At 49.7% G+C, this 25,269-nt stretch overlaps 1 protein-coding gene across 1 annotated transcript; it reads left to right on the forward strand.

Annotated features, from left to right (window-relative positions):
- Window positions 1–3,610: 3,610 nt before the first annotated feature.
- LOC135896715 (uncharacterized) lies at window positions 3,611–25,269 on the forward strand. Its single transcript, XM_065425204.1, has 8 exons — window positions 3,611–3,784; window positions 5,904–6,248; window positions 7,068–7,304; window positions 11,262–11,331; window positions 11,505–11,572; window positions 11,678–11,772; window positions 14,861–15,075; window positions 23,194–25,269. The coding sequence occupies exons 1-7, from the start codon at window positions 3,758–3,760 to the stop codon at window positions 15,057–15,059; spliced, it is 1,041 nt and encodes a 346-aa protein (XP_065281276.1). The 5' UTR covers window positions 3,611–3,757; the 3' UTR covers window positions 15,060–15,075; window positions 23,194–25,269.

Consider the following 25,269-nt stretch of genomic DNA (forward strand, 5'->3'; position numbering starts at 1 on the left):
CCGAAAAAAGCGGCCGGCAGCATTCCGTCGGGGAGCATCTGAAGAAGGCCCTCGGAAGTCTAGAGTTGGAGAACCCCTTTCTCATGAGAAGGCCGGTTTAAATCTCCACTTTCCTGAAGGACGTGAAGCCGCAGGACTTGGAAGGGTTTTCTCTTGATATAAAGAACCTATGTTATTCTCTACCCCACAATGAGCTCATGCAAACCGCTAGGGAGAGTAGTGACGTCCAAGCTTCGTCAAATTTCATAATGCCTGTGGAGTGAGCGTTGACACCTTCATGAAAATAGTGTCGTTCTACCACTGTCGTCACCTTCCCGGACCGACTGTACGCGCAGAGAAAATGGCTGCTGTGCATCTGGTCAAGTGTCACGCCGCTGCCGGGTGATTTATTCTTGGCGCGCCTCGACAAGGAGCTCGGCGTTAATTTGACCGCTGCGGGAATCCCAAAGGTCTTCCGTAATGTAGACGATTTCCTGGTGCTCTTCGCCTGCGCTGACGCTCAAGTAGGCGACATGGCAGACACTGTTTACAATATATTCAGCTAAAACTTCTCCTGCTTCCAGCTCACAACGGAGTCACCTGTCAAAGGATAGCGCCGTTTCTTGGACCTTCTGGTAAGGTTTGAGCGGCGACACACCTGATGCAGCTATCACCCGCGGTCAAAGAAAAGCTTCCTGCCATTTTTGTCGACCCACTCGAAGGTCGTCAAGAGGGGCATCGCGTTCGCGGCCCTTTGGAATGCCCTAATACTCTCGTGCCCGCATCCGGTAGTAAGTACAATGCCACTCCCACGCTCAAGCCAAGACACAGCTAGAAGTCAGATTTCCAGAGCCGCTCCTCGGAAGCCTCGCGAAAGCGCTCCTGAGAGAGAACAGGGAGAAGCGCACCAAGAAGGGGGAAAACATGCCCACGGTCGTGCTTCCATGTGTACACAATGTGTCTCGCAGGTTCAAGACGACGGCGGGTCACGCCGGTGTGTGTGCGTGGTCTTCTCTGCGCCCAACAAGTTGATCAAACTGTGCAGATGCGTAAACTCAGAAAAGCTAAAGTCTCCCTTCCCCGCTCCTTCTGTGCATCATGAAGCACAGGACAAAACAGGCCGCCGGCACCCCCGAAGAAGTCGTCTACGACTTCTCTCTGACCCGCGGTTGGTCGTACAGCGAGCAACCCGGCCGTGCCATGGACGACCAGCTGCAGGAACATGCAAATTCTTTAAAGACAGGGACAGCCGTCAACCTCGCTTTACACTGCAAATAGGGCTTATGCTTTCCAGAACTGAGCGACGCAACCCTTTTAAGAAAGTACGGAAATCAAAGGACGTTTGAGACCTTCGAAGCTTACAAAATAGCAAAGAAAGGAGCAGAGTGCATAATGACACCGTCAATTAATCTTCTTGATAAGGAGCTGTCATTTTTAGATGGAGGCCCACGGGCGTGAATGGGCGGCGAGAATTGATATGAAAATTTTTGCACTGACGTCACAATTCCTTTTCTGTTTATCTTCAAAGATGCAAAGAGCCCGCTTGACCTAACGCACGAACTCCCAGTCAATGGCCAAATCAGATTTTTAGATATCCGGTTCCGGTTTAAATGTGTCGGTGTCTGCTGGAGCTGTGAATCGCGTGCCAACTAACCACTTCTGCCTTTCAAGCTCGCCAACACTAAACTCGTTAAACGAGTTATTGCCACGTTGTGCCTAAAGAACTCTCTTGTCAAATCTTGCCCGCACTGTGTCTCAGATGCGTTCAATCATCAAGCCGAAAGACCGCTGAGTGCCCGGTAGCTTCAGCACCTCCTCATTTCGGTCACAGAGGGCCTTCTAAAAAAATACGCACAAAGCCACAAACGTGCGAAGCTCGCGCATAGTGTAGATAGAAGGTAGCTGTTATACCATACATTCACACGCCATCGCACAATCTGTAAAAGGTGGCCCAGCGTTACACGTGAAAGGCTTATTCTACCCCCCCCCCCCCCCAAGCTGTCAAAGGTTTGCGAGTTGACCGATCCTGCGGCAACCCAGCAGTGTAAACCAGCAGCGTGCACAAAGCACAGGTAGTCTTATGCTGAACGCGCAGGAAGTGTGGTCTATGAATTCCCTTAAGGTGCGGAAAAATGTACGTTGGCCAAACTGGGAGGTGTCCTAACAATAGGTTCAGGGAGCGCGCAAACAACGTAAAACATGCGCGAGAAGGAAAAGATTTTCAAGGTTTGCTGGCAAGTCATTGTCTGACTTGCGAGGACGGTTCGCCGTACCTTGAAAATACTACCGTTATCAAGAGGAGTAAAATGCGTCTGACACGGGAAATCGTAGAATCTGAACGGATCTCTAGCCTTGAGGAGGGATGTATCAGCAAGGCTTCCATCACTGCTTGCAGACAAAGAGCTGGCATATTTACGCACGCGCAGGTGACAACCCCTGGCTTGGACAGCACGTATATTTTCGTGAACCATTCACTATCATGTTTTTTTTTAATTTCAGCGCTCGTCCTGTCTCTGTCCGTGTCTTTCTTTTTAGAGTTCTCCGCCTTTCTCTTTCAAATTCATTTTCTCTTTTTTTTTGTCATTTATATTCCAAGTGCAGCATCAAATAAACTTTAGTTGAAGGTAAGCACCTCGTCGTTCGTTTGTCTTCCTAGCGTGTCCAGTTCGTCGCGCTTTTATTGTTTCGTAATTTCGTCACCTTCGCACCTGACATGAAAAAGGGGTGAGTTCAAAGCTCTCCACGTGTTAATTCTATCATGAGAAGTCCACAGGAATCATCATCAGTTCTGTCCCATTTTTAGACTGCACTATGTGTGACATTGACCCACGGATTATTATTATTATTATTATTATTATTATTATTATTATTATTATTATTATTATTATTATTATTATTATTATTATTATTATTATTATTATTATTATTATTATTATTATTATTATTATTGAATCCAAATCTCATGGGACATGGCGGCAAAAACGCCGACACGCTTCATCGCAACGTCGTCTTCCAAATGGCCAGGCTGTATTGTACTTAGTGCTTAAACGGGATAGTGAAAAAGGGCTTGTCAGCGCCATCAGTCTTGCACTTCTAATTTTACGTTTACCCCATCCGCCACATTACTAAAATGTGCAGAGCGATTCATGCTACTGCAATTGCGGCTACAGTTGGAAACGGCATTCATCAGCGACCAACCACATCAAGTTAACCCCGAAGGTTACCGAGAACGACAGCCGAGAGGGAACTCATCGTTTAGAAGACGTGATCACGCAAATTAAACATCTAAGCAACTTTCAGGTGTGCCCAGCGAAAGAGCAAAGTGGAGGCAACGAGGCAACGAGTACGCAGACTTTCACACGAATTACTCGCGCGTTATGGCAGCTCCCGAGGGGATCGCGCGGCGGCACGAGATCACTGCTCGGCGCCGTATCTGGAACGCGAGCGACCTGTTGACGTGGCCCAGAATGCGGCGCAGTTCCCGCGGCGGGACGGTAAAGCTGCACGGGACGGTGCTGCCGCCCTCTTGCGCGCCCTTTTTTGACGAGCGCCCAGCAGGGCGGCGCTGTGCGGCCGGCGATCGAAAGTGCTCGAGCGCGCGCAGTGGGAGCCGTGGGCCCAGAGAGTTGCCGTCGATTAATTGGGCCCCGGCCGCTATCGACCCTCTTCCAGTGCAGCCAAGATGGCGGCCGGCAACCACGGAGGCGCGCTCGCACCCTGGGCCCGACCGGACCTGCCGCAAGCACGCGACGCTGCGAGGGCCTAGATGTGAAAATAAATGTATCGCAGCTACCTCTGCGTCGAGGTAAGTGGCCGCGCTCGCTTCCGTGGCCAGTGGCGCTCCTGCGAGGGTCCCCCGCCGGGCCACCGCTTGTTTACCAACAACCGTGTGCGCGCGTCATGGCAGCTCCGGGCGGCGCCCCCCACCCCTCCTAACTGCGAGCGCGACGGCAGCGCCGGGACTGAGCGCTTCCGACGGGCCCGCGCTGTCGCTCGAAACAGCACGCTGTGTGGCGAGAATACGGTCCCCAAACGTACTTCACGTTCACCTGTGACCGTTCGTTGGATCTCCTGTCGGAGGCTCCCTGCATCGTTCTGCTGCTATGGTGCGTGTAGCCAAGACTGACGCGCAAGACTAGGACGACCCAATTGAGCTTCTTTTTAAAGCTACTTCAGCGATGCCCTGTAATGCCGATTTGAAATGTGCGCCGCGTTGCATTTTGGTGTAGTTCTACGGTAATATGTACTCGTGACAAAGCGTCTGATTTTGTCTGGGAGACCCGCCACACGGCACCTTGCCTCAAACGTCGATGCAGTGGTCTTTCGAAACACTGAGCCTAATCTTGGCGTTTGTATGAACTCGAGTATCGACCTGCGGTGTGGCGTTGCGAGACGACCCCGTTAGGTTAACCTCTCCTCAAAAAGAGTATATCTGTGAAGAAGCCGAACCTAATTATTTAAGGGCGCGGGTGTAGAAGCTTGCTGATCGTAACGGTCTGCTGGGGGTCGGGTTAGAACATGCCTGAAAGACCGGCCTGCGGTATTTCTCACGTGACTTGTATTTTATTGTGAGCTATCGACAACATTTAGCAAATGTCGTGCGTTGTGGCACGGGGCCTACATAACGAGAAATAATGGAGCTCAGTATTCGAGCTGGGCACGTTTACCTGCACTTCCCTCGTGCATGTATTCCAAGCACAACAACTTTCGCCATAGAGTCAGCTGATAACTTCAGCTCACACGTAATAATGCTAACAACATGCTACTTATTCCTAATTCACTAAGGCGCTTCAGGCTGAAAGCTTCATAGATAAACTGCGTAAGCATGAGCCTCAGTGGGCTCACGGCCCAATATCAGTTTGGAGAATCTGTCGTTTCGCCCTTGCACAGCTTTTATACGCCATTTCTTTCCGGTGATGCACTCAAGTAAGTAGTTGTTAGCGATACAGTAAGTAGGCGTTTTTGATCGCAGAAACAACAGTAGTGAAGCAATGCAAAGACCTCAAACTTGTTTCACGACTGTGTTTTGCATTTACTGTAGTGATCGACGTGATGGTGCTGTCTATGAAACTTCACTATTGTGTGCATGCTCAATGATGATTCCTGTTGAACGATGTTTTGGCCGTTCGGAAAGAAAATTAAGCACTATTTGTGTTTAAGAAAGCCGTGCAGTACTTAAAACCGCGCTTCATTCGCAGTGGTGCAAAACGAAAGAAAGAAAGAAAGAAAGAAAGAAAGAAAGAAAGAAAGAAAGAAAGAAAGAAAGAAAGAAAGAAAGAAAGAAAGAAAGAAAGAAAGAAAGAAAGAAAGAAAGAAAGAAAGAAAGGAAGAAAGTATTGGAAGCGACATGAATGTAAGATTGTTCATTTGTCAGCGATACAGTTAATCCTAGTCTCGTAAATATAACAAATAATTGTTGCACTTAAGCACAAATTGGTTAACTGAGCTCTTGAACCACTTCATTACATTTACAACGGTGGGGTATTACTAAAACTTGTTGCTGAGCCAGTTGGTTCATTACTTAAAAACAAAGGCTACGGCGCTAGGCAGACGAGGACGAAGTGAGACACGAACGACATATACGGATGTGTCGTTTATGTCGCTTGTGTCTCACTTCATCCTCGTCTGCTTAGCGCCGTAACCTTTGTTTTTAAGGGATATTACTGTTGCGTATGGGGTGCATTCTGATGGTTGTGTACTTCAAGTGTTCACAGCTGAGAGCACTGCGTGCTCGGTAATAAAACAACGGCAGCGACGAATGCAGCTAAGGCCGTCAGATGAGCGCGTAGGCCACGACCCACCCCGCCGCAGTCAGCGATCAGTGCCCGCACCCTATTGCCTCCGTGCACCGCGACCTTCTCGGGCACGGCACATCATTGAGAGCACGCGTCCCCCCCTGAGTGCGGCATGCCACTGGAGCGCAGGTGGTGATCCTGCTGCTCCTGTCGCACGTGGGCTGGAATGGGCCGTCGTCGCCGCGCGTGCAGCCCTGTTCGCGGGCACAGTCACGCGTGGCGCGCCAGCTGGTGCGCCGCAAGGTGACAGCCGTGCTTCAGCGATACCGCGTCTCGCTGGGGCCCGAGTGCCCGCTGCACCCGAGCCATGACCTGTTCTGGTGGCCGGCCGGCCTGATGGCGGACGAGGCGCCGACCGCCGAGCCGCAGCCGCAGCCCAGCTGGAACTGCCCCATGTGCGGCCGCTCCTTCTTCTGCCACGAGAAGCTCACCAGCCATTGGGACGAGGAGCACGCGCCCAACCTGCCCCCCAAGGTGACGCCGACACTCTCGTTGGCCACGTGCCAGCTTTTCTCGAGCGAGCTTTAAAAAAAAAAAGGAAAGCTTCGTCGCACATATACTGGCGCGGCTTAGCCAGCACGCGATAAGCTGGCAGGAGGCACAGCCGTCGTAGCGGTGTGCGGTGGAGCTTTCGCAGTGTGCCAATACACTCAAACGACTTTGGACCGGAGTGGACGAAATTCCTCGTCCGGCTTTCACGCGGCCTCGTGCTTGTGATCAATTATTGCGATTGTTTACGTCGCATATACAGCGTTAACGTACAGTACGTGGCTACTAGCGAGACTGCCCGCACCGCACCGCGAGACAGTGAAACGACGCAGTTTTCGGTCGCAGTTCCTATGATGCGCCGCAATCTTGTTTTCGGCATTACATTCCGCGCGGTAAACTGCAATCGTCGTGCCGCCGAGGAACCGCGACTGCCATCTTCTCTGTGTCTTGCATTGTGCGTGCATAATATCCGATAGATAAGCGGTCCGTGAAAAGCGATAACTACAGAATGGACGCTCATAGTAAAATATTCTTGCGCGCACAATTGACAAGGACACAGTGAAGGGGACACACTGTGAAATATTCTTGCGCGCACAATTGACAAGGACACAGCGAAGGGGACACACGAGCGCTTTGTCCTTGTCAATTGTGCGCGCAAGAATATTTTACTATGAATTCGTACCAACTCGCCCAACTATCAGTTCTGCTACAGAATGGACGCTGTTAGAGAATAACGTCGAGTATACTATACATACAGACAAATCCGGAAAACGCAGTCCTTTCTTTGTTAACGGGCTGGCGCAGGCCGACCGGGGGGTGTGCTTGGCCGACTACTGCGACATCCTGCGTTGCGATGTCCTGGGTCCCCGGCTGGCGGCCGCCGAGCGAGCGTCGGCCGCTGGATCGGCCGTCGCGACCGCCCTGCAGCCCGACAAGCCCAAGGAGGTGGCGCCTGGCGGCCGCTGCGGCGAGCCGCCCGCCGACCATCCGCGCTGCTCCTGCGACCAGAAGCACATGAGCGCCCTGCACCAAAAATGCCGGGTACGTGCGCCTGCGATGCTCCGCGGCTAAGCACTGAATTACGCAGTCAGAGCTCTTCGGCATTGCGTGGCTGGACCTGTGGATTCGAAGGCGACCGCGTTCACGTTTCTACTCCGGTGGGTCGTGCTATGTAGCCTCCCAATGTTTTACAGGACGATCATCTTGTCTTAATGAATCACCAGCCGTTGCGCAAGGTCACAGCTACACCCTTCGGTGTCTGGTACTTTTGATCTTCTTATTTTAATGCGTTTTTTTCATATGTCCCGTATTTGTCCCGTTTAAGTCAATTTCATCAGTACCTTCTCTGTGTATCAGATTCGTTTGTTTCTTTAGTATCCATATTCACTTACCTGTATTGAGAAATTGCATACACTAGCCCGGTCCGCGGTATATAACTGAAGCCATTATAATGCCCGTCTCCTGTAAAATTTATGCGGAGTCGCTTATAATCAGTTTTATATCAACGAGCCACTTAGCCCTTGTCAAAGCTCTGGGCGTAGTTTATGGCGTTAAATGTGCATGAAACGCAGCCTAAAGAAGTTGGATACATATAAGCACCTGTCGTTACAACACCACGTTATTCTCTCTCTCTCTCTCTCTTGCTGTTGTCGATGGCACGCAAACGCGCCTAGTGGCTTATGGCTCTCAGCAGCAAATAATTAGCGCTAGATTCTTACAGTGCAAACATGAACCTAATATCGGCAACTCAACCAGATAAAAATGCGCTCTCTCTCTCTCTCTGAATCAGGAAATTAGTACAAACTTCATGCTACTTCCTATATTGGTGGCTGTTAAGCATCCCACTGCGACATTGAGTATAGCCAAACCAACTTTCTATAAGTGCCCCTAGGGTGCAGTTATACACTGTTGCCAACTGCAAAAGGTGAAATGAGAGCGTAGGCAGAAGACAACGTTGCACACGGTTGCATCGCTAAAGGCATTGTGCAAAGCCATTACCGCCAGTGTAGATATGGTATACTGTCCGCACTATATTCTGATCGTCACCTTCCTCTCTGGACAGCGTTAAACCAACGGCAGTCAAGACTGCTTTGCGTCGCCGGTACAGAACGGGCCATTTGTGTGCCTCCACGTGTGCACGCAGTCAGTGATTTTTTTCTCTCTCCCCTTTTTCTCTATTTTGTTCTCTTTGTCTCCTCTCCCCCGGGGCAGGGTAACAAGCGTGTCGTTCATCTGATCAACCTCACCTCCTTTTTTCTCTTCTTTGTGACACATGTAGCACACAGCTCGCGCATATTCTTCATGTGACGTGCACTGTTTTCGACGTTCGATGGGCTAGCCATGCTACTTAACTCCGTAGTTTGGATTTATTGCACGGAGATACGTCTTGTGAAGCTTTGTGAACTGTTCGCGTAAACTCTCACCCAACTCTTTTCCGCATGCTATTTTGACATTATCCTTCAGATGGTACCTTCTTAATTTTTTTCATGGAAGTAGTTATTCTACGGACTACAAACGCCTCTTCGCGTAGTGTCCTCCATTATTTGCTCGGTCTGTGATCACAAGGTTACACTGAGCAGATAAATAGCACCAGACTCGTCAGTTTTGAAAACAAACGAGGTGTAAAGAGGATGGTCGATGGGAAACCGCCTTTTCTTTGATAAACGCGCTCATAATCATAATAACAATCATTTATTGCACGCACCCACTGGAAAAGTTATACAAGAATGTATTTTAAGATGCGCTGAGACCACGTTACGGTGCGCAAAGACTTCCCGTTCTCTAACGTTCTCCCCAACAAGTGCTTCGCGTTTATTGTTCATCGCACGACGAATCATGCCGCCCACGGGAGAGGAGATCTGCGCTTCCACTGTCGCCGCACGGCGTCCGACCCGCCGTGGTTGCTCGGTGGCAACGGGTCTTTACTGCTGAGCACGAAGTCGTAGGTTCGGTTCTCAACCGCGAAGGGCACCGTTCTGACGCGGCCGGTATGCAAGAACGCTCGCGTAGCGCGCTTTGAATGCACGTTTCTAGCGGAACGTCCCAGTTACGCTCACATTTCACGCGCTTAGGCGTCTGCAGAGCACTGTATCGATTTCGCTTTGTTAACAAGCGCGTCTCCCAGAGACGCCGGCGACGCGCAGTCAGCTTGGCTGTGAAACGACAAATAAGCCAAGAATATACGTGCACCGTCACGCTCCGCTCAGCCGTGGCGGAGCGTGGGCAGCGCTGTATGCGTTCGACTGCCGCGGCATGTGAGCGTTGTGAGGTCGCGCCGAACGCGTGTGTGCCAAATGTTCGGATAAGCCGCGAGCCTAACGCTACGGCCATTCCTCATATAGCGCGTGTCGATTTGGGACGTTAGACCAGGTTAATGAGAGCATAGAGTTTCAATGCCCGAAAACCCCGACCTTGAGCCTTTTTTATTTCCACGACGCAGGCTCAAAGTCGCGCGCCAAATTACCTCGCTACATTCACCTCGAGCTGCACATGCACAGGTATACGTCACATGGATGGAACTACCATGGCGCAATGCTTGGAGCACCCGATTTTATACCGAAACGTCACTACTTCAAAACCCGCTGGAGTGCAATAATTCCTGATACCGATGGCCGTCCTTTGCTGGGAACGTAGATGGAACTCACAAAGCTCTCCTCTGGGACAAAGCGCTCGTCATACAGTTGCTTACCCCGTTTGCGACTAATAAGACCTCTCTCACGAGTCACCAGCACGAACCAAGGGCTGAAGTCACACAGCCTTTCGTTCGCAAGGGCTCCTTGTGATTGGCCGGCCGCCTTCCTCTAATGATATGTCCGGCATCCGTATATCGTATGGAATTTCAGGACTTCATTTTGGCCTAGTTGGTGTTTACTGCGTATCATACTCACCGCAAATAAAGACAGGGACAGCGGAAGAGAACACAAAAACGACACGGGCGGTAAATTTCAACTAGTTTATTCACTGCAACCCGTGGGCATATATAGACAAATAGAACATGCGCAGAACGCAGCAAGCAAGGGCACTCATCAGCCTAGCGGCGCAACCAATTATCAAAAAAATCTATTTCCGATTGAAACAACCTAATGAAAGTGTCACTAACACAGTCTTGGCCTTTCTTTTTTATGTGTTATGTCTCCATCAGTTCGCGCGCAGTCTGGTCCTCGCTTCTCCCCAGAATCTTTATCTCCTTGAAAAGTGGTGCACAGGGGAAGGCATTGCAGTGCGCAGGCAAGTGCGCCAATTCATCTTTCGTTAACTTTTGTTCATGTTCCCTGGCTCGATCATTTAGGCACCGTCTGCCCTATGTAGGACTTGCCACACGCCGGGGGATTTCGTACACGACTCCTACATTGCATTTTGCATACGGCTTGGTATGGTTCTTGCCACAGCCTTGATTTTCTTTAGGATCACGGCAGAGCCGCGCCAGCTTAAAAGGGGCTGAAAAGACAAGGGGGAATCCAAACCTGCCTGCCACCTTCCTTAGGTTGTGAGTGGCCCTGTGAATATACGGTACCACTTCAGGTCTTGCAGTCATATTAGTCGTCCTCACCCTTGCTTTGCTCCTAGAACCTTTTACCTTCTGCAGGAAGGTTTCCACCACTGGTGTTACCATCGAGTCAGGGACCCCTGCCGCCTTAAGACGGGGAATCTGATAGTCAAAGGCAAGCTGCATCCTGTGCACACATGACTTGCGGAGAGCCGATTCTAAACAAAGCATCGCTACTTCTCGTGTTCTCCTTGTGTTCTCTTCCGCTGTCCCCGTCTTTATTTGTGGTCAATATAATATGCGGATGGAATTTGGCTTGCAGACCATTCTAGCGTAACAGATTTCTTTTTGTGTGTGTGTGTGTGTGTGAGCCAGCTGTGTCACTTCGAGCTGCGCTCGTCAACTATATTCGTACAGAATCATCCGCAGTGATCTATGTGCAAAAAGCTTGCCTCAAATTTTACCATTGTGACACGAACTTTGTAGCATTCTCCCCGACACTCTTTTTTCAGATCGTCGTACAGCAGTGCGTCATTGGACTGCTTTCCGTTCTTTCGGTCAAGGATTTCCAAGACATTGAAGGTCAGTCGCCATTATGCTTATAAAATACTCATACTTCCGAAACGTGAATTGAGTGATGGATGTTGATAGTGTAGCCTTTTTTTCCCTTTCCCACAATTACACAAAAAAGAAAGCTTCTGTTTTACTCGCGCAGAGCACAAATACAAGTGCTAATTTTATTACATTTCCTCCAGATGAGCTCAACAATAACATCTGCTCGTACCTCACCTGCAATAAGTACTGGGACGACTCCCTGAACGAGGTCAGTGGTGTTCGTTCCCCGTGTCAGAAATTTTGAAAGCAGTTCAGTGCCTACTTGTTCCCGAGATAGCAGTTGTCGTTTCACTGTCTTTTTCTTCTGTTTCAGGAGCGACGAGTTCCAATGCTGTTCAGCATGATAATAGGAATAATACTCGTCGGGGGCTTTTGCCTTTGCTACTACATTGTTTGGATACTTTTTGAGTGAGTATAAAAAACACTCACATCGTCTTCTTTCTTTCTTTTTCTTTTCTTTTTTTTTTTGAAGCCAACGTTTTCTTAGCTGACTTTACAGGGGTTTGACGCAGCTGGGTAACGACTTCAAAAAGAGAAACACCTTTTGAGCCTTCGGGGCGTCCTCGCAGTGAGTAGCAAGCGGTATCAAAATGTAGGTCTTAACAAGACAAGGAGCTACAATTAGTCGCAGGATTGGTAAAGTTACACAGGCATAAGCAGAAAGTTTTCATTTTTCCGGGGGCCGCTGGGGTCCGACCAGCTGTCCGAATCCCGTATATACATATACCTCGAAGACCTCGAGGAATTCTTCACTGAAGTGGCGGCTTTATATGAGGATTTCGAAGACCTCATAGTGGGAGACAGTTTCACAGCCTGAGTCCTCTCGCACCACCAAGAATATGGCGTCTCTAGGTGATGTAATCTTCCTTCATGTAAATTGTTAAAGTATTAAAGGATTTGCAGAAATAAAACAAAAGTATAAATTAGAAGCCGTGCACGTCCACTCCAACAATGATGCAGTAAGCTTTTAGCCACAATAAAATTTTAAGTGAGAAGTAAGAGGCAACTCAAAAGAAACCTCAAGTAATGCGAGTGACAGAACTCTGGTAATGACACTTTAGGAGGGGCGGCTCTCTGCGCCCCCCCCCCCTCCGGAAAGCTTCAGAGGGGGCTCGGGCTCGGAGCCCCTAGAAGTCGGGGCCTATAGGTACATGTCTAGCCCCAACATAGTAAAAAATGAACCGCATCGCAATATAATCCTGTAAAGGATGCATCGCCGTAGATATAGCCATGCTGAGGCGAAGCCGCCGTATGGGACACTTTTGGGAAATTGCGTGAGTTTGCTTGTACTGAGCAGGTATCGCGCGATACAATGGTTTCTCGAAGGCGGTTCCGGTGGTGCCCACAAGAGGTAAGGATTAGTCGCAGAGTGGGCAAAATTAATGGTAAGGGCGTAATTAGCGCCAATATAGCCGAAGGTTTACCGCATTGCACCACAGACTGCACATCTCCGGGATCGGCCCACCGGACGTGTTGGCAAAAAAAAAAATATGGGGGTTTAACCAAGAGTCGAGAATAAAGAATAGACAGGTTCGACGTAATTGCGAATTAAATGCAATAAAAATAAGATACGAAATGAGGGAATAATGAACATGAAGAAGAGACAAAGAGACAAAATAGATATAGGCATTTCATCATCGAATTCTTTGAGCCACCGTGTACGTAGACCTTGTGTTCTGTAGCAGCGACACTTGATTAACCTTTTTTTCGAAGCTTTCTCAACACTTTTATATCATGGGCTGATGAAAACTTGAAATCATGGTACTACGACACATGCTCTCAAGGTGAGCCGAAGAGTGGAAGATTTGTATGCTTTAATTACGACGTCGTTTTCAGCAGAGTTCAGCGGGCGCGAAAGTGCATCGCTGAATGCGCATGCTCGTAACGCGAGTGCAGTGGCTGCGTGTGCGTGTTTCTTTCCCAGAATGTGCTCTGCTTGGCGTTGCGAGCGCGTTACCGCGAGTTAAGACGTGTCTGCCACGATGCTCGAATGCCTTACACAGACGTGCTGCGGATTGATTCATAAATAATTATAGATCTCCAGTCAAACAGTCCTGTAGCGCATGCCGCAGACCACACCTGAATTACGAGTGCCGTCATGCTCGTTATAGTCTCCTGTGTGCTGGGACCAAGACGAGTGAACAAAAATTACATGCAACGCAATTGGAACGCGTCTGGGCGCTGTGGGAGGACGCCAGAGAGACGAGCCCGCGGTAGCTAACCATCACTGTTTGTCAGCTGCCATTTCTTTGCGCGAACAGCGGCCGTTCGCATGTGGTTAGAATGCTCGGCTTCAAAGCGCGTGATGGTCTGTTCGCTCCTTGATCACGGGGCCCCCGGGTTTGTAGAGCTGTCGTTTAGCTCCTTGCCGCATTGACCGGCCGCCTTCGCTAACTACACGTCCACCGCCACGATTTGTTTGAAGCTACTCTTACAAATAAATCTACAGCGTGAATGCTTTTTGTGGATACGGGCTCCTGTTAATTGCGATTTGCAGCTCTGCGGCGTATTTCTTTCAAACAAAATTTGGCCGGTGGAAAGTGCGTCTATAAAAGGAACGTGCTGGAGAAATTCTGGAAGTGTATGAGTTCTTCTAGCGTCGTTGCGAATTATCGAATTTGCGCTACTCGTGGTTTTACATGTTTGCCCGGAAACTAAAACGTTGCCATTATGCAAACTAACAACGGCTCCTTTAAAAGAAACACTTACGTTGGAAGATAATTTATATGCTCATATATAATCATTGGAAGATATTTTTCTGAGGTTATAAGTGCTGGTATGAACGTTAATGTTAGCCCAGCGACGGCTTCAATGTCAGCGATGCCGGCGCTGCTCGACGCGGTGCACGAGCGCTGCAAAGTTCCGCAGGAACTGAGAATGTCTTTTTGCTGGGCGCAGTGGCTTGTTTGTCTTGAATGCTGCTTCCCTGATAATCGGCGGCCAAATTCATAAAATTGTTCGCTGTTCGTAAGCGCTGTTCCTCATATAGCCCGGCCACGTACCTTCGCTAATATTAAGTATGACAGCGCGATTCGCTGGAATATGCTCTTACGAACCGTTTTAGCGCAAAAAAAAGGGTGTGTACGTGAGGCCCGGCTTGAGATCTTGCATAAACATCGCGCAAGCGCAAATCTGACAAGGCTTTCTTCCTTTCTTTCTTTCTTTCTTTTTACGTCACGACGCACGATGTTTGAGCAAGACGTGACGAACGAAGCGAGGTTTATTCCCGGTGATTTTGTTTTCTTATTTAGGAATGAAATGAAGCATGCAGACGTGCACTAGGCGTTTGAGACAACGGGCTTTCGCGGGTGGCTCTGTCTGTATATCAAAGAGCACTGGTATCTTGTCGCTAAGCTTTATTCCATCATGCGCCAGGGAACCGGGTCTAATCCCCACGCGGGGCAAAACTGCGCACCGTGTTCCAGCGAACCACGTGTTCCCGACGCGCTTGGATCCTCGTCGTCCTGTGACGAGCGACGCGTCGCGCGCTACGCAGGGCGATCCCGCTTCCGAGCCTGAGCAGCCCATGCGACGGGGCGCCGTACGACGACGTCTACTGCAACAGCCAGGTGCGCTTCTCGAGATTCGGACTGTCGGCCGGCGGCCGCGACGGCGGGCCCGCGCGCCAGTGCCACTGCCGGCTCGTGGGCCGACACGCGTACCACAAGCACAGCGTGGCCGCCAGCATGCGGTGACGCCGGCAGCGGCCAGGTACGTCCGCCACCGCTGGTCACCCGGGGCGGCCCACACACGGCCGGCCTAGAGCGTAGGGCTGCCGGGTGCAGCGCACCCTGCGGGAGCGCATCCGCCCGGCGAGGCAGCTCCGGCGTGCACCCCTTGTTTGCCTCCGTGGTGTGGAAGCTTCGCAAGCCCGCGTTGGGGCATTGCTCGATTCCTTCTATGCCTTGTCCATGTAGAACTTCCGTGGCTTGTGCCAGGCGATTAGTGTGCGAGGGCGCGACATGCCGTGACTGCTCTTGTCGATGCGAGTGCCGGCAGACGGCAGGCAAACCTCCCAAGGTGCCTGTGCGCTTGCACGAGCCTCTGTTTAGCATGAGTACGTGTTAGCGGGTGTACCGCTCCTCCGGTGGCCGTGTCAGCACGGCGACCTTCCTCTGCTTCCCGACGGCGGCAACTACCGCCACTGGCTTGTCGCACGCACTCTGTTCTCCCTTCTATGCCTCATTCTCAACTTGTCATTACTAGAACGATGCAAACGATACCGAGGTCCAAAACAAACAAAAACAAAAAAACGTGAGCTAGCGCTACAAAAAAAATTAATATTCGTCGTTCACAACCAGGATTGCTCGCATGAAATGTACGACCATATACGCTTTCCAGAAGGCATTCCACGGAGGTTTGTAGCTCGGCTATACATACTGTACAGAACATTTGACGTTCGTTTAGGCTTTCCTGCAACACATTGCACGTGTAGAGGCACGGTTGAGAAAGCCGGAGGCATGCATCGCGTTGCATTTACTATAAGCACCGTGCCGCTCACCCCCGAAAGCATCCCTTCTGTACAATTACGATCATTCATAACCTCCCTGCTATCGTCCCACAAAAATGGAACAAGGAAGACGCATGACGGGCTACGCACAAACACCGTCTAAGTTTCTGCGCATTATAGGCATTGCGTTATGTATTGTGTGTACCTGCGCAGAGCACTTCTTGATATATAGGCTGAATATGTATCATTAAAAGGCTTCTAAAGAAGAAATCAACCGTGACAATGCAACAGCTGCACGCCAGCGAAAGTGGAAGCTTTGTCATCACTTAGTCTCTGTGGAGCTAATTGGGTGCACTACTATGATCCAGGCATAAATTGAACAGTGCGAACAGTTACTATACGCAAAAAAAAACATAACGCCAAAGGTCAGGATGGTGCATCCGTTTGGAAAAGTGATGTAGTCTGTAACCTGCCAGCGCCCGTTCTGTTTACGTTACAGAATATTGCCGTGCGTTCCAAAAAGTTGCAGAATATCGCAGCGACATTGTTTTCAAATTTTACAAGAAATAATCCAGACGAAGCGCAAAAAGAAGACCACGAATGGTTTCTGTTCAATGCACTGGTTCATCCTGCACAGAAAACTGTGCCACAACACGTTTTCGAATAGCGGGAATTCGTAACACCAGCGTTTTTTTTTTTTCGCACGAATGTATTAGAGGCTTGCCCTACCTCCCCTGTATATACACGTATAAAGAGAAATACGCTTAGGTATCGTCTTTGCGGCGACCGACCAGCCATTTCCTCGAGCGAAACTATTCCTGAACTCCCGAAATGAGGTGTTCTAACATAATGTTGGTCATCTTTTGGCGGGAGATGTGCGTGGTCTATATAATGGCAGTGAACTGAGGGATGGCGTATACTTCCATTCAATACTCACTAGAAAAATTTAATCCTGCATCAAGTTGACGCATGCCTCCTTCGTGACTTCGCAGTTCCTTCATCGTTCTTGAATGTGGTTTCAATAGCACGGACTTTATGAATGATCAATGTACACGCGAGCTTTTTTCATATAGCAACCATTACGGCTGGCAGCCCGTTTCGTTACATTTCAAGTTGACGCCACCTGGAGTGCATGAGACGTACTTTAGCACCTGTTGCACGGTTAGCGTGCCTGTGTATAGACCAAAGTTGATCTATTTTTGTATGCAGAAGGAATTTCTACTTGGCTTCGTGGCCATCAGCCGATCTGTGCGCCCCAAATTTCCTCACAGAGAGAGCCAATAACTCGACAAACGTCGAAAACGTCGATCAAAAACAGAACAAAATGACAGCCACGGTGTACAGTGGGATTCACTCTCAGCTTCCTCAATCGCAGCTGGAGGAGGGGGACGGGAGGCACGACAAGGCGAATTTTTCAGCCTGTACTGAACTAGCAATAGGGCTTACTTGCACCGGTTGTGCCGGATGTCGCCCCTGTCACTCGCACATTTTCGGAGATTGTGAATCCCGCCCGCAACCTGCAATATGACATGCTAAATAGAGGTGCTCTCCTGTACTCTAGTAGACATATATATGACAACTCCACCAAGCACAATGCCTCCACTAAGCCAGCGCATGTTTCAGGTGCTACTATCCCGGCACTTTAAAGGCGAAAAAAGCTTTTACCCGAGCTTTTAGTCATGTATCAGCTCATTCGTTATAGCGTGTGTTGGTTTAAATGACATGTAGTCGACGTGGTTGTTGCAAACTGTTTCAGCACTGTGCTTGTGGTCGGCCGCTTGCACACAGCAATCCAAGAAGGACGACGCACGTGCTGAGCTGGCATTAAAACCATTTTTAAACATTTTTTTTTCATACCGATATCTTGCACAGAAACGCTTCTCTCGCTGCACATAGCCTGCCTGCTGCTGGAAAGCTTTCTTGTGCGGCAGGTGGGGATCGAATTGTATTTCCGCACGACACCGCCAGTTCGCTCGCGGTCAGAGCCATTTTCCGTGCTCGATCTCCGGCGGGAACATGGCGGATTTGACTAACGCGCTGCAACTACTTCTCCGCGCAGGATTCACGGCAGAGTATAACTGTAAGCTTTAGAAAAACGAATGGCGTTACATTTCACCCGCCCAAATACAGTATATCTTGTATACAGAATGAAGGGTTGTTTCTCGAGTACGTATGTCAATCTATCCTTTCCCGCGCCGGCTGACCAGCAGTCTAACTTTACAACGCCTGAGAAAATTCGCGGTTAGTCAGTCTATTATGGCGGACGAACGAAACGCGAACGGGTCTGTTCGAACGTTATAGGAACGAAAAAGAAAACTAGTATATTGGCTTATGTGTAAGTCAAGTGATGATTCCATTGGGTTTCACTCACAAACAGTGGGGTGTCGCACGACTAATCGAGCAGCATGATTAGAGCGTTTTACCATCGCCGTACTGCCATACGGGAACGCCCCCAGGCATACGGTAATGCGGTAATCCGTTGTCTTGCACGTATTGCAATCGGCAGACGAAACAGTTAACCGCACGGTGAGGTTCGTTTCCGAATAAAATAAAACGGCATCGATGACACTTTTAGAGTCTTAAAGCACACCGTATTACAGTGTAGCATGACGCAACTGGTCGCACTTTACCGCTTTGGAACCGTATCATTGCTGACGTCACCGTTCTATTGGAATACTAGTGCAGCGGATACAGACGAACACAATACGGGGCACATGGATATGCAGACGCGTTGAAGGCCATTTGCATTCTACTGTCCTCGCCTGTGTGCACTACACTGGTGTTCCAAAAAGACATGCATAAACAAGCCGACATCGCAACATTAGTTACCATTCTAGCTTAGCGCGCACTTGCTGATCCGCGCCGCATCTGCCAGGATTAGCTAGCGCGCACAGACCTGGCAGGTGGCCGGGACGGTAACGGAAATGGGACACGATTCTCACAATGCCAAATCACAATCCTCCGATTGTCACATTCTTACGTTAATTGCACAATGTGCGTTTGACTTGTCCACCATGCTACCTGACGGCTGTGAATCAAGACGACATCTTAAACGAAAAAGGTCGCAGTTCTAGTTGTTCATTACGATGCCGACGCCATTCGCCACGGAACGTGCAGTGCTCATTTCAGTCGTCTGCGACCCGTGGCCCTTGTTCGCAAAAAAGAGTTCTTACGCTAAAAGCATTTGTGCCAGTCAATAGTTATGTGGGACATATCATTACCGAAGGCTATCAGCCTTCGGTAATGAAACGAAAAGCTTCGTGAATCCCATCCCAGTAACTTAGCCAATACTTTATTTGAAGGAGTGTTTCCAGTCTGCTCGTAACCTGGCGCCTAATTAACAATTTTTTATCGTTCGTAAGAACAACCCTGTCTTTGGCCAGACGCCTTCGCCAAATGTTATGTTCGCTGTGATGATCGACCCGCGCCTGTTTTACCAAACCGCTTCAGCGTACAAACATCTCTGTGAATACGAGCCCCGCTTCTCTCTCTTCGAATGGTGCTTTGAACAGGGATTTGTCGAACGGATCGGAGAGTGTTCTTGACAGCCAAACAGTGTCCTTGGCTGCGCCAGTGCTGCCCCCATTTCGCTCCTCGTCCTCTATCGCTCCTCCCCGAAGTCGAGCGAAAGCCTTTCTCACTGGGTCGGAGGACGGCGCCCGTTGTGAGCTTTCTGCTCGGAGTGTTTGCTTTGCCTTGATGCGGATGCCACCTTTAATGAAGCGGCAACGCAACTTAGTCGCTTGGCTGCGAGCACCCGGACAAACTTTATTCGATAAGCTAACTGTCAATCTGGCCCTTAACGTAGGAGGCAGAAGGGGGAGAGCAACGCCTTTCTTTTCTGGTCTATTAAAGCAAGTTGGTAAAAGTTTCCGTCATCAGGACACTACAATCGGTTGTCCCTTTAACACCCTCCACGACCTCCTTTGATTTAGTTGATGAATCTAGATGTTATTTGGCAAATTAATCTCAATAATGAACTCAGTTATTCGCAATAACCAGCCCAAAATGTTACCAGCGCAGCAAGATGTCGCTCCCACTAAATTAATGTCATCTGCTTTTTTTAAACTGTGTTCACTTTTACTTGGGACATATCTCTAATACAAGCTATGCGTAGTTAGGCTTGTAAGCGAACCCCAACGCGACAGGACGTTGTTGGTAGTATTAGGCTTCAGGATATAATGAAACAGAAGACCGCGAGCGAATCTCGCTCTCAAATGGCAGGAATTCGATTAAAAAAACGTTTCGTTATGATATTTGGATTTACGCGTGTCGGAGCCAGCTTTGTAGAAAAAGGCTGCAGAGGTAGAAGTATACTTCAATCCCGTTTAGAGAGGAAAGAGGAGGGCGTTCTGCTCATGCCAAGCGACGGGCGCAGTCAGGTCCAGCTCCTTTTATGCATTCACTCTGCGGCAGCTGCCGCGCCAGAGTGCGCACCAACGAATCAGAGTTGATTGGTAGACGGACCGCTTTCCCCCTGCGCTTCGTGCTAAGCGCTTCATCCGTTTGGCGCGTCACGGGCGCGCCTGCTTCGCGCCGGCGCTGCGCGAGTCCCCGAACCGGCGCCCGACGTCCCTCGCCCACCGTCCAGCTGAGCTCTCAGCAAGTGCACAGACTGAGAGGTGCTGATGAAACACTGCAGCCCATGTCTCTTCAGTCTTGCATCGCGACTCTCCAAGCTTCCGCTAAGAAGCAGGGCCCGTTTCCTCGTGCATTGGAAATTGTGGAGTGACCCTACGCCTCCCTTAGCTGACGTCGCCAGCACGTGCACAGCGGCACCGTCGAGTTCGGTCGGCCTCCCCAGCCGGGCTGTGGGAACGAGGAACCAACGGCGCCCATGGGCCTCCTCGCGGGGCCCTCTCGAGGGCACGAGGATTGAGCTTCGGTCCATTCGGGAGGCGCCGCTGTGTGCCGTGCGCAGCAAGCTGTCCCCTTCGGCACCCCCTTACAGGCCATTTGCACTTCTGAGCTGGTGCGTGAAGCTGTCGAATCAGAATGACAAGGACGCGGACCTGACTGCGCTTGTAGCGTGAGATCACTCGATTCTACACCGCACCCTATATGGCCCACCTATATGTGCGGAGGCAGGACTGCTCGCGCCGGGGTTTGCACGCGACACATATGTGCGCATCCCAGTGCGACAGGCTATTGAAAGAATACAAGCGGGGCAGTTTGCCCGCAATTACTTCGAAGCGATCGTGGGAAACGGAGACACAGTCCGCCATCTCGGCAAGAGGGCGCTTGTCGGCAGACGAGTATGACAAGGTGTGTCGTGCCTTTGTTCTCGCTCATTGACTGTACTATAAATGTCTCCGTCTTCCAAATACCGCTTCGAGTGCATTAGAAATTCTCGAATAGGTGTAACTTTGCCAAGTTAAAGGTCTTCTAAAACGTAGCCTCTCTAATCTCGTCAAGGGCCCTAAATACAGCTAATTAAAGGCAGAATTTCAGAACATACTGCTGTTTTCTATTATTTTTATTTATTTTTATTTTTTCCTGAGTTGACTATAAAGTTCAACTCTGTCGCACTTCTGGCGTGCATTTAGCACACATAGTAGAATGGTTACCTTGTTTTATAGGAGATAGGAAACACATTTTCGCTAATTTCGAATATAAGAACATATATCAACACGCCAGCCTTCTTACGGCCTCGCGAACATATTTTCTTCTGATCAAGGATTTCAAAAATGCAAAGATACACAGGGGATTGTCTCGAATTGCCCTCAAATTGCCTTCTGCCTCCGCCAGCTCATAGATTCTTGCAACGCAGTTTAATCTCATGATCCGAGTAAAATATATCATAATTAAGAAAAGCGTTGCTCTCTTAATTGTTAGACACTGTTGTTGTCAAATTTCCATCCAGCGATTGTCCTACATGTTCACTGCTATCGTGCAGCTTCTTTAAAGTCTACGCGTGCGAGCTGCTATGCCTATTCCGCAGAAATTAGGCGACGATTACAATTAACAGTAATCGGCGATAAACCAAGGATCGCAGCCCACCTGTGAAAGCTCTGATCTAGCGCACGGTTCTTTATTTTTTTTTCTAGATTACCAGTATAGTTTAGCAGACACCATTTACCGACCAGCAACCCTATACCCTATATATATATATATATATATATATATATATATATATATATATATATATATATATATATATATACGCACAAATTGTCTTTGTCTGGCTGGCACATAGACGGGCACGGATAAGGCCATGTCTTGCGTGTTTTACTAAGGAATGAGTCCATGCCAACACATACTTGTTATGTGCGGACAAGACAAAAACAGTTCGGCGGAGACTCGAAGTGATCAACAGTGAGCGAACAACAGGAAGCCTCAGCCTGAAGCCTCCAGGATGAGCTTTGCGTTGTTCGTCGACAGTAGAAAATGTTCGAATCGTCTCGAGCGCAAAGTCAATGCAGCGTTGTCTTCGCTAAATCGGTATTTCTCAGTTCCAATGCATGCCAATGCAGCCAAGCGTGCTTAGTGAGCGTTGCTGTTGTATATGAGCATATCGCTGACTTCCTTTAGGTGCGCCCGGCCTAAGTGATTTACGGAGTTACAAATTGCGCGGGCGCCGAAATGCTATGCGTACACAGAGAAGCACCAGACCTCCACGGGGGAGGGGAAGGGGGGTTGTCACGCGGTTGTAAAAGCCGTAGCAGTATACGTGCAGCTCAAGGTTTTACAGTAATTTTGCGGACCCATACTCCTTTTTGCGGACAATATACGTGGTCCCGCGACTGGGAGCGGAATGGACGCATGCCGTGACGAGGACGTCGCCAACGCAAAAAGTCGCTGGAAAAGCAGCTTGGCACGAATGAACACTGCGCAGCGCGGGTGTCTTTTTCTTGTTTCTTGTTACTTTTTTTTTGACGGCGTGCTCTATTCTTGATTCTGTTTAAAAAGTGGTTCCGTGACGAATTAATTCGCACGTCTCTTGAAGATCTAGAGTAGAGAAGCCTGCGCTGCAACTTGGGAGCGCTTTAAGAAAGAAGAGAGGTGCTGGGAATTCCACTTTTAGAAAGTACTCCGCTTGTCCGATATTTCATTCCAGCCTTGCGAGTGAACGTATACGTTTATTTCTGGTTACGCACATGCGGGAGTAAGCATGTTTCAACAAGGAGAACGAGACGTCTCTGGAATGAAGTTAAATAAGGAAGCAAGTTATCCCCGAAAAAAAAATTTTTTTAACGAAAATATGAGGAACAGTATCTCGCAGAGTCAACCAGGGGTGGATCAAACGCAGGCGATTTGCAACGGCCGGTTCGCGAGCGCGCCTCTCATATTCTGAATGCTGCCGCGCCTCCCGTGACACGGGCCAGCACGTGTGACTGCTCTGCTTGCTCCCTCACCCTCACCCCCCGTCCCGTGCACAGCAAGCTGCGCTGCTCACCCCTGGTAGAAACGCTTGGGAGAAGCCGCCGGAACTGGCCGCGCGACAGCCGCGGATTGTTGCCGCACGGAGAGAGAACCGAGGCTGTCATCTGGCTCGCTCTCTCTCTTCCCTGCTACTCCTGGACACCCTCGCACCGCCCCACTGCGATCAGCCTGCGTGGACCGGCCCGGCGCGACCCTGTACGTGCATGAGGAGTCCAGTTGCACTCTGCATCCCGCAGCGCCACTGTGTTGGCGCGTTCACTTGCGATGCAACAGTCGCTTATTGCACACCGCGGCGTGCTTAGCCGCGCACGAGGCTTCTGGCACGGGAGCGGCGGGCAAGACTCTCGATCCGCGGGCGCCGCAGTCGACGTGGCCGCGCGCCTCTGTCCCTGCTGGCCGCCCTGTGGCGTGCCCGCCCACAGTGCGCGCTGCCGCTCGAAGCAAACTTTCGCGTGCGTGTAACTGCGACCGCTCAAAGCGCTGATCTAGTTTGTTTGTTTTTTTTCGAACTGTGCGAGTGCCGCGCACGCCGTCTCGGGTTGTCTCTTCGTCGCTCGGTTGGATCTCGGTTGACCACGTGCTTCCACCGCTGCAGTATATGCACCGTCTTCACCTCCTCTAGGCGCAGAAAGACAAAAAAGTTTCCTTGTGCGTCGGTCCCGATTGCACACACATGGTGCTTTGAAAAAGACGCGCGCGGTGGGCATGCGTCGCGCCTTAATTGCTGTTATCGAAGACGGTCCCCTAACGGGACATTAAACAATGAAGCGTGCAGCCAGTATAGGCTGATGGGTTGCAACTCTGTGGCAGTGCGCTCCGCAAGGATAGCGTAACTTGCCGGCATAACAGTTAACGGCGGCAGCGTGGTAGCCGGCAGCAGTGGGCACTAATCGTGCCAGAAAACGAGTTACAGCTTCTTTTTTTTTTTCTGGGTTAGCTGTGAAATGTGGAAAGTTTGGCCAGTGAAAGGGCCGGCTCTCCCAATATCTTCGTCAAGCTAAAAGCAACAGCACAAAAAAATAGCGGTACAGCAATGACAAAACACTATTGAAACATCTACAGCAGGGCTCTGAGTCAAGGTTTCTTCCTCTGTCTAGGACACCCTGCCCCCTGAGCAACCCTAAATTGAATTGCACTGGCCGATGCTGAGAAAATTTATTTTATTTATTTCTTTGTTTGTTTCTATCTTCCTTTATTTCTTTATTTCTTTCCCTATTCCTCTCTCTGTGTCCACTTCTTTCTTTTTTCTTTGTTTCTTCCCTCCCTACCTCCCTTCTTTCTTTCTTTTTTTCTTTCTTTGGCTCGCCTCTTCCGAGTAGGTTCGCTTCTTGCACTACTGGTTTCGGACCATCTCATTCTGGGGAGCTTGCTTCGCCGTCTAGACAGGGATTCAAGCCAAACGTTTTGAGCCCGTCGCGTTCTGCCGGCAGCGTTCGGTATCCCCCACTTCGATCCACCGCCGAGCGTAGTACATTCCTCGGGTAGATTATGGGTTTGGGAAATCCGAACGTGACTCGAGTGCTGGCTCGAGGATTCAAGCATAGCTCATCGAGAACGACGCGTCGAATTCGCCGTGAGATACCAAATGCAGGCACTTTCGCGTTTCGACCCATCCATGACCACGTAATAGTAATGTATAATTTATGCGACGCAATTTAGTGATCCGCACTGCATTTTCAGGGGCAAAAAAGAAGAAGCTGTAGCGCGAGCATTGTTGACCCAAAGTAATATCAGTTACAGTACTCAAACGCCTTATTATGAGTCCGTCTAAAGTGGACACGCAGTCAGCTGATATAGCATGGGATGCACATATATGTACACCACTCAATGCATTTCCTTTGCCGTCAGCCAGCAAAATGTGCGCCATCGCACTGCGCTTGTTTGTGACCTATACGCCTCACAGAAAGCCTACTGAGAATTTGGCGATTGTGCTCTGCGTAGTACGTGTCGTTCACCCGACTCCGCGTTGTTGTATTTACACGTTGACTTGGCCTGAACCGCCAAAAATACGAGATGTTGATTTTTCTCGATGACGTTTATAAAAGGACATAAAAAAGAATTGTTGGCGTTCA

The sequence above is a fragment of the Dermacentor albipictus genome, chromosome 1 (assembly GCF_038994185.2).
Source record: "Dermacentor albipictus isolate Rhodes 1998 colony chromosome 1, USDA_Dalb.pri_finalv2, whole genome shotgun sequence".
NCBI lineage: Eukaryota > Metazoa > Arthropoda > Arachnida > Ixodida > Ixodidae > Dermacentor > Dermacentor albipictus.